The following is a 14,104-nucleotide window of genomic DNA, read 5'->3' on the forward strand; positions in this document are numbered from 1 at the left end:
CTCTCTCTCTCTCTCTCTCTGATCACTCGCTATGTGGGAGCTGGTTGCCATGCTGTCAGAATCTATAGAGAGGCCCCTGGTGAGGACCTCCAGTACACAGCCCAAAGCCAGTAAGGACGTGAGGCTTGCCAGCAACCACATGAGTGAGCTGGAAGTAGGTCCTCTTGCCTCAGATGACCGCAGCTCTGACTGACAGCTGACTACAACCTCACGAGGAACCCTGAGCCGGAACCCTGAGCCAGAACCTTGGAGAAAGCCTTTTTCTCATGCCCTAGAGTTGAGAATGTAGATTGAATGTGCTCTGCTATGATTGCTGTTATTAGGCACTGTGGGAAGTGCTTTATATGCACTCTGGTTTAATTCTAATAGCCATACTGAGGGTACTATTATTATTATCTCCATTTTATACACCAGGGCTCAGAGGCTAATTCACCTGTCCAAATCCTACAGCTAATAAGTGTCCAAGCTGGGGCTCAAAATTGGGCCTTTTAACTGTGCTGCAATTCTACCTCTCCCTTGCTCTTTCCAGACCAGGCTTGGGACATAACACTAACACATCTTTCCCTTCATTTCATCTCTTGTCCTTCAGTCATTCCTAAACACTGACATTCATTGAGTTCCTTGGCTCTGGCCACAGTCCTCTCTCCCTTTCCCCTCTGGAGCATCAAATAGTGATTACAGTATCCACAAGGATGGCATATGCCATTTCACAGTTCCTAGAATCCACTTTTCTCTTCTCATAAAGCTTCAGCAAGCCATTCTCATCTTGGGTTGCTTTTTTGCCTATTTGCTGTTACATCCATTCTCTGCTCCTCCTCTGTTTCTTTCAAGGAAACCTGATCCATGCAAATTACGTTTCCTAAACTCCTTTGCCAATTTGTTTCGAGAGGTTCAGCCAATGAGAGGCGCCTGTGGGAGATTGGCAGGTGGGTGGCAGAGAGGAGGCAGGTATTTCTGCCCTCCTTTTCTCCCCTCCCTCATTCCCTTCGGGCACCATCTCCAGCAGTGACTGGGTTTCCTCTGTGGCTCCGCCTCTTGCTGGACAGACCACTGTGGTTTCAGTCTCTGCTCCGGGGCTGTGTTAACACCTTTTTCCTTCTGTTCCTCTATACGTAGTTACGGTAAATGCAACTTTTCTGCATTTCTTAATTTTGAGTTCATCTAATTCTTCCTGGTAGCTCTTTCAGTCCTTCTGTCACCTTTGCAACAAATTCCCTGCATTAGATTATCTCTGTGAATTGGCGGACCTAGGTTTTGTTTGTGAGGCTGGACCCCAGCTGGTATTCATATCTGTTCTTGGGACTTTTTTGCCATTTTAAATTGTTCTTTCTCAGGTATCTTCAACTATAGGATCCCGCTTTCTGATTACAATCTCCAGTTCCTTAATCTCAGGTCCTTTCTTCCATTTATCATGTTTGCTCTGTTCACCCACTCTGTTCTTCCACCCACTTACTCATCAACCTGTCAAGGAAAAAAGCCAAACTCTATAAAATATTTAAAGAGTTTTATTCTGAGCCAAATATGGGTGAACATGGCCCCAAGGCACAGTCTCAAAAGGTCTTGAGAATATGTGCCCAAGGTGGTTGGGTTACAGCTTGGTTTTTTTTTGTTGGTTTTTTTTTTTGTTTTTTTTGAGACAGAGTCTCGCTCTGTTGCCCAGGCTGGAGTGCAGTGGCGCCATCTCGGCTCACTGGCTCACTGCAACCTCCGCCTCCCGGGTTCACGCCATTCTCCTGCCTCAGCCTCCTGAGTAGCTGGGAGTGGACCACCACCACGCCTGGCTAAGTTTGTGTGTGTGTGTGTGTGTGTGTGCATGTGTGTGTGTGTGTGTGTGTGTGTTTTTCATAGAAACAGGGTTTCACCGTGTTACCCAGGATGGTCTCGATCTTCTGAACTTGTGGTCCACCCACCTCGGCCTCCCAAAGTCCTAGGATTACAGGTGTGAGCCACTACGCCTGGCCACAGCTTGGTTTTTTATGTTTTAGGGAGACATTAAGACGTCAATCAAAACATGTATACATGTGAGGTATACATTGGTTTGGTCCAGAAAGGTGTGACAACTTGAAGGGCAGAGGGTGCTTGCAGGTCATAGGTGGATTCAACAATTTCCTGATTGGCAATTGGTTGAGAGTTAAGTTATTATCTGAAGACCTGGAAGCAATAGAAAGGAGTGTCTGGGTTAAGATAAGGGGTTGTGGAGACCACGGTTCTTGTTATATAAATCAAATCTCATAGGTAGCTTAAAGATTATAGATGCAAATATTTCCTATGCAGACCTTTAAAAGGTGTTAGACTCTCAGTTAATCTCTTCAGGGATTTGCAGGGCCTGGAAAAGGAAAGATCCACTTATGTTAAAAGAGATTTTTGGGCTGGGCGCGGTGGCTCACGCCTGTAATCCCAGCACTTTGGGAGGCTGAAGAAGGTGGATCACGAGGTCAGAAGATCGAGACCAACCTGGCTAACAGGGTGAAACCCCGCCTCTACTAAAAATACAAAAAAGACAAAACAATTAGCCACGCGTGGTGGCATGCACCTGTAGTCCCAGCTACTCAGCAGGCTGAGGCAGGAGAATCGCTTGAACCTGGGAGGCAGATGGTGCAGTGAGCTGAGATTGCGCCACTGCACTCCATCTTGGGCGACAAAGTGAGACTCTGTCTCAAAAAAAAAAAAAAAAAAAAGAAGATTTTTTTACAGATGTAAATTCTCCCCCACAAAAGAAAGCTTTGTAGGGGCCATTTCCAAATATAGCAAGGAAACATATTCTGGAACTAACTTTGGGAGGAACTTAGTTTATAGTTTAACTTTGAAACAAGGACGATAACAGCCCTTTCCCAAAACAAATCCCCTTCCTGCCTGGGGACTAGACTCCCTTTACAGAACCAACACATTAGCCACAAGATTAGAAATTACGGTTTAGGAGTCATGCAACTGAAGGCGGCCAGATTCTGAACCTCCCCAAATTGCTCCTGGGGATAACATCACTATTGTAAAATCTAACATCAGGGCTTGAGATATTTTGCAGACCCTGCACTCAGTGGATCAGCTGGCACCACCCAGACCAATCAACTGGCTCATCTGATCTTGTGGACCCCAGAGCAGGAACTGACTCAGCACAAGAGGACACCTTTGATTCCCTATGATTTCATCTCTGACCTGACCAATCAGCGCTCCTGACTCACTGGCCTGTACCTACCAAATTATCCTTAAATACTCTGATCCCCGATTCTTAGGGAGACTGATTTGAGTACTAATAAAACTCTAGTCTCCCATACAGCTGGCTCTGTGTGAATTACTCTTTCTCTATTGCGAATCCCCTGTCTTGATAAATCGGCTCTGTCTAGGCATTGGGCAAGGTGAACCCACTGGGCGGTTACAGACTCCAAAAGGGAGAGGGTATAATGAGGCATGTCTGACCCCTACCCCTTCCTGGAGTCGCCTGAACTAGTTTTTCAGGTTTCTTTGGACTCCCCTTGGCCAAGAAGGGGGTCCATTTAGTCAGCTGGGGAGCTTTGAATTTTAGTTTTGGTTTACAAACCCATCCATCACTGTTTGTTTTTGTTTTTTGTTGTTGTTGTTGTGGTTGTGGGACGGAGTCTCGCTCTGTTTCCAGGCTGGAGTGCAGTGGCGCGATCTCGGCTCACTGCAACCTCCACCTCCCAGATTCAAGCAATTCTCCTGCCTTAGCCTCCGCAGTAGCAGGGACTATGGGCGTGCACCACCACGCCTGGCTAATTTTTGTATTTTTAGTAGAGATGGGGTTTCACCATGTTGGCCAGGATGGTCTCGATCTCTTGACCTCATGATCTGCCCGCCTCAGCCTCCCAGAGTGCTGGAATTACAGGCATGAGCCACCGCGCCTGGCATCCATCCATCATTGGCTATTGAGCGTCCACAGTTCCACGCACTGTGGTTGCTGATGATATCGTGGTAACAAAGATTGATAATCAACATGTTCTCATGGAGCTCACAGTCTTGCGCAGGAGAGAGATGATAACGTAAAAGTATTTTCAAAGTCACATAAGTGCGATGATTGAGTAATTATAGGATACTACAGAAGCGTATGAGAGTGGCCTCGTCTTGACTTGGTGGAGGTGGTGACAGCATGAGTTTCTGAGATCAGAGAGATGAGGAGTTGGCCAGGTGAAAGAGGGCAAGGAGGAAAGAGCATAGCAGAGGGGATAGTATGTACAGACCCAGAGGCCAGATGTCCTCATCTAGTACAGTGTTGGAGAGGCTGAAAAAGCGAGATTCTCGAACAGACTCAAGCTTGGATGTATTGGGCCCTAGCTCCTGGGGTTCTGCAGTTCTGGAAGGTCTGCAGTTTACCCCTAGGGTTGCAATATTTCTTATTCTTTTTTAACTCCAGGTTAGGCACTTCTGTTCCTCACAGTTCAGGTTCAGCTCCAGCCCTCTTTGTCCCTTATAATGCATACAAACTCTTCAAACCTCCTGCATTTCCTGAATTATGGAACTGGTCACTGGACGCCCCCTTTTCCTTGCTGTGTTTGTATAGCTTTCTTCTGTCTTCAAGAGCTATCTAATTATTAAGATAATTGAATTGGGACCTCTCACTTCTCAGCTCTTTGTTCTATAGGCTATAAAGCATTTTGGGGCTCCTTCTGGGAAAACATTAATCGATTTAAATCAAGGGCATGCACCCAAATGCTGCAGGGGCCAGGCAGGTGCCAGAAATGAGTGGCAGGCCCTATGGAACACTTAGCCTTCCTGGGCTGCCTTTTTCTTTCTTGCTCTGCTGGAGACATGGCATAAGCACTATTTTACTTTTAACGCCAATGTAAAAAAAGAAAAAAAGCCCGCAGAGCCAACAGGATGATAAGCAGCAACTGTCATTAGTTCTGTGCGGTGGTGATAGTTGGGAGGGCAGGAAGGGCTGTGAAGTGCAGAGAAAATGCTTACGTAAAGTGCAATCGCAACTCAGCATAGCTGAATGGTGTCCTGTGGAAACGTAGGCCTACTGTGCACAAATATTACAACAGGAGACTGAAATCTGGATGATCTGGGGTATATGAAACGGACTGCTCTTTACATTGAGAAAATAATTATTAAAATTTAAAATACTCTGTTTAGGCCTCTATATTGGGGTTAAACAAAATGTGTTCATGGGCTCATCCGGTGGTTCTAAAACTCGGCTGTGCATTAGAATCACCTGGGGAGCTTTTAAAAGTCCCAACGTTCAAGTCACATGCCTGGGCAGTTAAGTCAATCTCTGGAGGCAGATTCAGTCATCAGTAATTTTATTTATTTATTTTTTTTTTTAGACAGAGTCTTGCTCTGTCACCCAGGCTGGAGTGCAGTGGCGCGATCTTGGCTCACTTGCAACCTCCGGCTCCCGGGTTCAAGTGATTCTCCTGCCTCAGTCTCCTAAGTAGCTGATATTACAGGTGTCTGCCACCACGCCTGGCTAACTTTTGTATTTTTAGTAGAGATGGGGTTTCACCATTTTGGCCAGGCTGGCCTCGAACTCCTGACCTCAAGTGAGCTCCCTGCCTCGGCCTCCCAAAATGTTGGGAATACAGGCGTGAGCCACCATGCCCAACTCAGTATTATTATTATTTTTTAATGTCTCAGGTGATTTCAATGTGCACTTAAAATTAAGAACCACTGCTTTTGATGTGCGTCGGTTTGTGAGCTCTGATTTATAGGGCATATTTTGGCAGAAGGATGTTGTGAATGTTCTGTTCCACCTGGGGCCTTGTGTTAATTGGCAGGTGTGCTGTATCACAGACGGTAAGTGCTGCAGACGAGATTTCAGAGGAAATCGTCAAGCGTTCTCCTGTTCTGTTTCTCGAGGGCCTCAACTCTTCATCATGAAATGTGGGCTGTTACAGTGATAGCAGAAGAGGTCACCAAGAAACTCATATGCCATTATACTTTACATAAGTGCCGGAGCTCCTGTCACAGCCCATATTATCTGTATCTAACATCTTGTCCTGGGTACAGTTTCCCATTCCGCCACTTGGCTGTACTGTCTGTATGTTGCATGATAATTACTAGGCATTATACAGGTGCAGTCACATTGCAACCATGTGACAATGCCCACTTCTTGTGTAGGTGTGAACAAGAAATTCTCTTCAAGGTCTCAGAAGGACTGAGTACGGCAGGCCTCACAAGACACAGCCATGATGGGCAAATAGCAGTGCCTGACATTCCTACCCCCATCCTCAGATAGTGGAGTTTCCCACAATCCCCCTCCTTGACTCTGTTCTCTCTTGGCTCACGTTCCTTGGCTAACACTCTCATACCTCTTAAATCTGTGCTGCCAATGCTTATCTGTCTACTAAGTTCAATCCCAAATTTTCAACGGCTAATTAGACATCTCTACCTGAATGTCTTAAGGACCCATGAACTCAACGTTTTCAATCCTGAATTCATTATTGTCTTCAATTGTTTCTTTCTTTCTCTTCCCCACCCCCGCCTTGTCTCATTTGCTTCTTTTATGTGGAAAGACACATAAAGGAAGAACTGAAAAACCAGGGCTCAGGACAGAAGGCAAGGAACTTATTGGCCAACAGCTGTAGAAACAGGGACAGCCTTCTAAGATGCTGTATTTCGATGGCTCCTTTACAAATGCCTCAAGTCCCCATGTGTCTCTGCTCAAGATTCAACTCCTGAGAGAGATAAACTGACTGATCTATCCTGGGTCCTATGGCCATCCCTGACTTTGACTCAGGTGAGTGGGTTAGATTGGGAACCCAACAGAATCAGATGAAATGGGGTAGAAGTAATCCCTCAAAGATAAAACAGAGTGCTATTGCCAGGAAAAGGAGAACTACAAAATATGGGGAAAATACTTTTATAAAAATTGTCTCCCTTTTGTGGATTTAAACAATATATAAAAGTGACACATAAAATATAAGTAAATGCATTTGTGAGAAACCAATGTTTTACCTCATTTTTATTTTAATAAGTAATTCATGCTCAAAATTAATTTCAGCAGTTCAGAAGTTATAAAGTGAGAAGTAAAAATTTTCCTTCCTTTAATTTATGCTTCTCTAAGTGCCTAGTGCTATTCCCTAGGGGTAATCAGTTTTGGCAGTTCTTATATGTCAGAAGAAATATTTTTAGGTAAGCAAGTTGGGCCTATTTCTAGGACTACTTTCTTTTCAGGTCCCAACAACAGTACAATGCTCATTATCATGTGTGCCAAGCCATTTCTATAAATATTATGGCGGCCGGGCACGGTGGCTCACGCCTGTAATCCCAGCACTTTGGGAGGCCGAGGCAGGCAGATCACCTGAGGTCGCGAGTTTGAGACCAGCCTGGCCAACATGGAGAAACCCCGTCTCTACTAAAAATACAAAATTAGCTGGGCATGGAGGCACATGCCTGTAATCCCAGCTACTCGGGAGGCTGAGGCAGGAGAATTGCTTGAACCCGGGAGGTGGAGGTTGTGGTGAGCCGAGATCGCGCCATTGCATTCCAGCCTGGGCAACAAGAGCAAAACTCGGTCTCAAAAAAAAAAAGAAAAAAAAATTGTGGCAAAATTAGTGGTACCAAGGGATGAATGATTGCCCAAACTTTAAATAAATGGAGTACTTTATAAATTATTGTCATTATTTCTGAACTTCCTGACTCTCATAATTTTTCATCTTTCATATAACAAAGTCCATGCCAATTTTTAAATCAACATTTTATAGATCATAAATCTGACTTTTGAAAACTTTGTGTTCAAAAATGTTCTTTTACACTATTCTGCTAATAAGGAGAAAACAAATTATTAATAGAAGCTGGCTTGTCAAAATCCAGGTATGATAAGTATTTCTGGACCAGAACATGCAGTGTTATGTAAATAATTCCCTGAGTGATAGAAATTTGTAGTTCATTTCTTGTTTGAATCCTGGTGGAGTTTGTTCTTTTCTTTGCTCCCATCAATATTTTGCAGATAGAGAGGAAGTTAGAATTGAATGATCGAAGCCTTATGCAATTAGCCATTTGGAAACTGCTATATAAACAGTAAAGAGGAGAATCAGCTGGCATGACTGCCAGTGAGCAGTTTTTTTGGGAGAAGAATGGTCTTGATTGCCTTTCATTGGGCCTACAGGAAAGCAGAGTTGGCTTTCACCTCTTCATTTGGCCCCCTAGGCAAGCTCCAAGCAGATCACGCAGAGGTATTTTATCTTGCTACACAAATCTTTTCCTTCTGAAAGGGTTTATCTGAGTGCAAAGAGATCCCTGTTTCCTTGGCATGCTAAGGACTCCCTTGCTCCCCAAGGCCATGGAGAAAAGCAGAATGGAAAGTGGAGAGAAATAACAAATGTAATTATTCTGCAGCTTGTTCTGGGATAAATACTTGATATTCTGACCTGTAAACGAAGCATGGGGACATTTCTAGCATGCAATATATGTTCCCTCTAGACCCCTGTGTCTTCCTAATTGAACTTCAGAGATTCATGCCACAAGAATTTGTCATGGAATGGCACAGCCTGCTTCTAAACAAACTGTCCCACTTCCAAGGCGTGGGTCCAAGAGAATGGCTTCGCACCAATTGCTCTTTGTGTATAAATTTCCACTGAATAATCTGGAGGTAAGTTAGAAATGGGCAGAATTTCAGCAGATCTACTGTGATGAAAATGAAGAGGAGATCACTGAGATTATGGGGGAGATGTGGAATTTCCATCTGCCAGGGATTTGCCTTAACCCAAAGCACAAGGGGCAATTGACCCTCCTGCTATGTTCTCGTTGAGGGAATGTGGGTTTCCCTTTTGTGGAAGTTCAGATGATCAACAGCAGATTTTTCTCCTTTCCTCCTCTTCCTCTCCAACCTGACTGTCTCTGAATATACAGTCAGTACCCAAGTACTGGCCCCAGGTTAAACCATAAACTCAGAAACACGCCTTGCACACACAGTAGACACCTGCTTGACCAACATCTGCTGAACTGAGTGGCAAGAATTCACAGTCACAATAGAAACCTTATACTTGGAGTCAAATAATCAGGAATTCCTCTCCAACTTGCTTAGTTTCAGCCTGCAGGGCTGGGTGAAAGGGCGTTGTTTACTTGCACTAGCTACAGGTGATGTAGTCAGGGTGGGTAGGCAGAATTAGCTGTCAAACTTAAAGGGCAAGATGGAGAGAAAATAGGATAAATGGATATTCCTGTAGCTCAGTGTTTATGATGTAGGACAGAATCTTTGTACAGAATTGACTGGGGAGAGCAGCTCAGAACCCACCCTGTGATGGCTGAGTGCTGGCTGTCTTCTGGAGGGTGTGTGGGGCTGACATGGTGGCCTGGGGGAGTGATGGAAGGCCCATCATCTATGTACTTTGACTTCTCATAAACTCCTATGGCATGTTTTTAATAATTGATAGAATAAGTAAACAGAAAGTCAATATAGAAGACCTGAACACTACTACTAGCCAACTTGACCTAAGTGACATTTGTAGAACACTGAATCCCCAAACAGCAGAATACACCAGAATATACATTCTTCTCAAGTGCATATGGGCCGTCTACCAAGAAAGATCACATTCTGGGCCATAAAATGAGTCCCAAGAAGTGTAAAACATTTTAGGTCACACAGAGTATGTTTTCTAACAATGGAATTAAATCAGAAATCAATAGGAAAATTCTTGAAACATCCCAAGTATTTGGAAATGAAATACTTTTAAATAGCTTATCAGGCAAAGATGAAAAGGGAGCTTAGAAAATATTTTGAGCTGAATGAAAAGGAAAATACAACATACCAAAATTTGTGGGATGCTGCTAAAATAATAGGAGGAAATTTATAGCACTAAGTGATTGTAATAGAAGATTTCAAATGAATGACCTTAGTTCCCACCTTAGGAAATAACAGCACATTAAACCAAAGCAAACAGAAGAAAGGAAATCATATGTATGTGTTAAAATAAAACATTACATGCAGTAAAATTGAATTTTGGTGGGAAGTATACAGTTCTATGAGGTTTTTTTGTTTTTGTTTTTTGAGATGGAGTTTCACTCTTATTGCCCAGGCTGGAGTGCAGTGGCACAATCTCTGCTCACTGCAACCTCTGCCTCCTAGCTTCAAGCAATTCTCCTGCCTCAGCCTCCCGAGTAGCTGGGATTACAGGCATGAGCCACCACGCCTGGCTAATTTTTTTGTGTTTTTAGTACACACGGGGTTTCACTATGTTGGTCAGGCTGGTTTCGAACTCCTGACCTTGTGATCCGCCCGTCTCCACCTCCCAGAGTGTTGGGATTACAGGCTTTAGCCACTGCGCCCGGCCAGTTCTATGAGTTTTAAAACAAATGTAGACCACCACCCAACACATGGTAAGCACCAGCACAATCAGGACACAAACATGTCCCATCACTTCCCACATTCCCTCAGGCCGTCCCTTCACAGTCCAACCCTTCCCTAACCCCAAGCCCTGGCAATCACTCATCTGTTCTCCGACACTAGTTTTTGCCTTTTCTAGCATGTCCTAGAAAAGGATTCATACAGTAAGTCCCCTTTAGAGTGGGCTTCTCTCGCTTGCATAGCGCTTTTGAATTTATCCATATTGTTGAGGGCAGCGCCGTGATTTTGGCTCACTGAAGCCTTGACCTCCCAGGCTCAAGAAATCCTCCCATCTCAGCCTCCCATGCAGCTGGGAATAGAAGCGGAGGCCCGGTGGGGATCGTGGCGCCGCAGCCAGGGCAGCCAGCCCCAAGGGGCGCCGCCGCCACCGCGAGACCCCCGGGCGCCACCACCCGCCACGGGCAACGCCTCCGCCGCCGCTGCCGAGACCCCCGGGCGCCACCACCCGCCACGGGCAACGCCTCCGCCGCCGCTGCCGAGACCCCCGGGCGCCACCACCCGCCACGGGCAACGCCTCCGCCGCCGCCACCGCGAGACCCCCGGGCGCCACCACCCGCCACGGGCAACGCCTCCGCCGCCGCCACCGCGAGACCCCCGGGCGCCACCACCCGCCACGGGCAACGCCTCCGCCGCCGCTGCCGAGACCCCCGGGCGCCACCACCCGCCACGGGCAACGCCTCCGCCGCCGCTGCCGAGACCCCCGGGCGCCATGGGCAGCGCCCCCGCCAAGAAGGACACCGAGCAGGAGGAGAGCGTGAAAGAGCCAAAGCCAGAGGAGATTTCCTCCACCGATGGGGAAACCCCGCTCACAACACCGCCGGCTCGGATCGGTTTGAGCGGCTCAGGACGCCGGGCGCGGGCCCCTTCGGGCGGGTGCTGCTGCTGCTGAGGCACCGGGAGACCGGCGGCCACTACGCCATGAAGACCCTCCACAAGCAGAAGGTGGTGCAGCTGAGGCAGGTCGAGCACACACTGAACGAGAAGCGCATCCTGCAGGCCATCGACTTTCCTTTCCTCGTGAAGCCGCAGTTCCCCCTTAAGGACAACTCCCACCTGTACCTGGTGACGGAGAAGGATGTTCTGCCACCGGCGCGCGTGGGAAGGTTCAGGGAGCCCCACGCCTGTTTCCACGCCGCCCAGGTCGTCCTGGCCTCTTCCAGTACCTGCACCCGCTCGACCTCATCCACCGCGGCCTGAAGCCCGAGAATCTTCTCCTCGACCTGCAGGGCTACCTGCGGGTCCCGGACTTTGGTTTCGCCAAGCGCGTGAAGGGCCGCACTTGGACCTTTTGGGGACCCCGGTGTACCTGGCCCCCGAGATCATCCTGAGCAAAGGCTACAGCAAGGCCGTGGACTGGTGGGCCCGAGGGGTGCTCATCTAGGAGATGGCCGTGGGCTTCCCACCCTTCCACGCCCACCAGCCCATCCAGGTCTACGAGAAGATCGTCTCTGGGAGGGCGCGCGGTTTCCCTCCAAACTCAGCTCTGACCTCAAGGATCTGCTGCGGCTGCTGCAGGTGGACCTCACCAAGCGCTTCGGAAATCTCAGGAACGGGGTTGGCGACACCAAGAACCACAGGTTCGCCACAACCAACTGGATCGCCATCTGTGAGAAGAAGGTGGAAGCTCCCTTAATCCCGAAGTACTCAGGCCCTGGGGATGCCAGTAACTTTGACAACTACGAGGAGGAAGAGCTCTGGATCTCCATCAGTGAGAAGTGCGCCAAGGAGTTTTCGGAGTTTTAGGGGTGTGCTTGTGCCCCTGTGCGTTTTCTTCCCTTTTCTTTTTCTTTTTGGTGGGTTGGGGGTGGGAGGGTTGGACTGAACAGCCAGAGGGCCCCAGAGATCGTTGTATCCAATTTCACCCTCACCCCACCCTCCAGGGTTGGGGGAGCAGGCAGCCCAGATATTTGGAGAAACAGAAACACCAGCTGCTCCCTCACCTCCTATGCCTTCCTGGCCCCTCTATGCTTCTCTCTTCCTCCTCCCACAGGGTTCCCCTTGCCCCAGCCCACTTCTGCCTGTTTTAAACGAGTTTCTCAGCTCTATTCAGGCCAGGTCTTGCTGGTGTATCCAGGGACAGTGTGTGGAAAGAGAGGCCCAAACTTAACTCCAGCCCCGAACAGGCACCACTTACTAAGAGAGGATGAATGAAAAGCACACCTGCCCTTCGGAGTATTCCTGCCTGGGAAGGAGAGAGGTTTAGTGCCATGTTCGGTGGGCTGTTTGCTAGAATAAAAAATTAAAAAAAATTAAAAATCTTATTTAAGTTCCACCAGTGTCCCCTTTCCTCCTTCCTCTACTTCCACCCCTCCCACCCTTCCCACCTTCCTGTGTCTCCCCATTCCCCAGATCCATTTTAACAAATCCAGGAAGCCAACTGACTTTGGAAGAAGGCTCTGGGGTTTGAACTTCCCCCATGAACTGCTGCTTTCCCCTTCCCCCCTCCCCAGGGGCATCCTCTGTCACTCTTGCAAAGGTCTCAGTTCCTTTAGGAAGCTCCACTCTCTTCTTCCCCAAAGGACTTTTCTTCACCCTTGGGCTTTGGGAGCCAGACAAAGCAGCTGCCCCACCCCCTGCCAAAGAGGAGTTGTTCGCCAAAAAGACAGAGTGGGCGTCCCAAGCCCAAGTCTTTCTTCACAGCGGCATTTTCCCGAAACTCCTTAAGTTTATTCTCAGCCAGATTGTAATGCCCAGCCTCCTCTTTTGGGAAGGCAGTCCTGCAAAAGGACCTGGAAGAGGCCCAGTACCTCCACCCCCACCTCATTGCCCAGGGTTCAAGACTAGGGTTGCTGGGGAGGGGCTGCCTGTTTTATTCACCCAGCAGCTTCTGCCTCCTCCCATCCTGGGTGCCCCTCTCCAGCCTAACTGTCAGCCATCCTTCACCTCTTCTCCCCTGCCACCCCGTGCTGTTTTCAATTTTTTTTTTTTTTTTTTTTGAGACAAAGTCTCACTCTGTCACCCAGGCTGGAGTGCAGTGGTGCAATCTCAGCTCACTGCAACCTCCGCCTCCCGGGTTCAAGCGATTCTCCTGCCTCAGCCTCCCGAGTAGCCGGGATTACAGGGGCCCACTACCACCCCCGGCTAATTATTGTATTTTTAGTAGAGACGAGGTTTTGCCACATTGGCCAGGCTGGCCTTGAACTCCTGACCTCAGGTGATCCACCTGCTTTGGCCTCCCAAAGTGCTGGGATTACAGACGTAAGCCACCGCCCCTGGCCTGTTTTCTTCATAGAAAAGTGAGGAGCTGCTGGCGAGCCGCCTCATTCATCTTCATATTTCCCCCTCTCATCACTTCTCCCCATCCCAGGAAGAGCTCTCAGGCCTGGGGTGGGGCCCCAGGTGGGCTCAGGGGGATTCGACCTGCTTGCTGTGAAAGGATGAGATTTCCTCTTGGACAGTGTGCTGTTGTAAACATGTCAAAACTATTACCAATAAGGCCGGGTGCTGTACTCCCAGCACTTTGGGAGGCCAAGGCGAGCAGATCACTTGATGTCAGGAGTTTGAGAACAGCCTGGCTAACATGGCAAAAACCTCATCTCTACTAAAAAACACAAAAATAGCTGGGCGTAGTGGCATGCGCCTGTAATCCCAGCTACTCGGGAGGCTGAGGCAGGAGAACTGCTTGAACCCGGGAGGCGGAGGTTGCAGTGAGCTGAGATCGCAACACTGCACTCCAGCCTGGGTGACAGAGTGAGACTCTGTCTCAACAAAACAAAACAAAAAACCATTACCAATAAAGTTTTGTTTAAAAAGAACTGGCAAAACTAATCTATGATGCTGGAAGTCATAATAGTGACCTTTGAG

At 47.9% G+C, this 14,104-nt stretch overlaps 1 protein-coding gene across 1 annotated transcript; it reads left to right on the forward strand.

The window, feature by feature from the left end:
• Nucleotides 1-11,009: 11,009 nt before the first annotated feature.
• Nucleotides 11,010-12,043, forward strand: PRKACG (protein kinase cAMP-activated catalytic subunit gamma). Its single transcript, XM_004093191.3, is given in 5 exon segments — nt 11,010-11,061; nt 11,064-11,452; nt 11,455-11,587; nt 11,590-11,756; nt 11,759-12,043. Coding segments are annotated over 5 exon segments (1,026 nt in total).
• Nucleotides 12,044-14,104: the final 2,061 nt, after the last annotated feature.

Source organism: Nomascus leucogenys, chromosome 1a, assembly GCF_006542625.1.
Source record: "Nomascus leucogenys isolate Asia chromosome 1a, Asia_NLE_v1, whole genome shotgun sequence".
Taxonomy (NCBI): Eukaryota; Metazoa; Chordata; class Mammalia; order Primates; family Hylobatidae; genus Nomascus; species Nomascus leucogenys.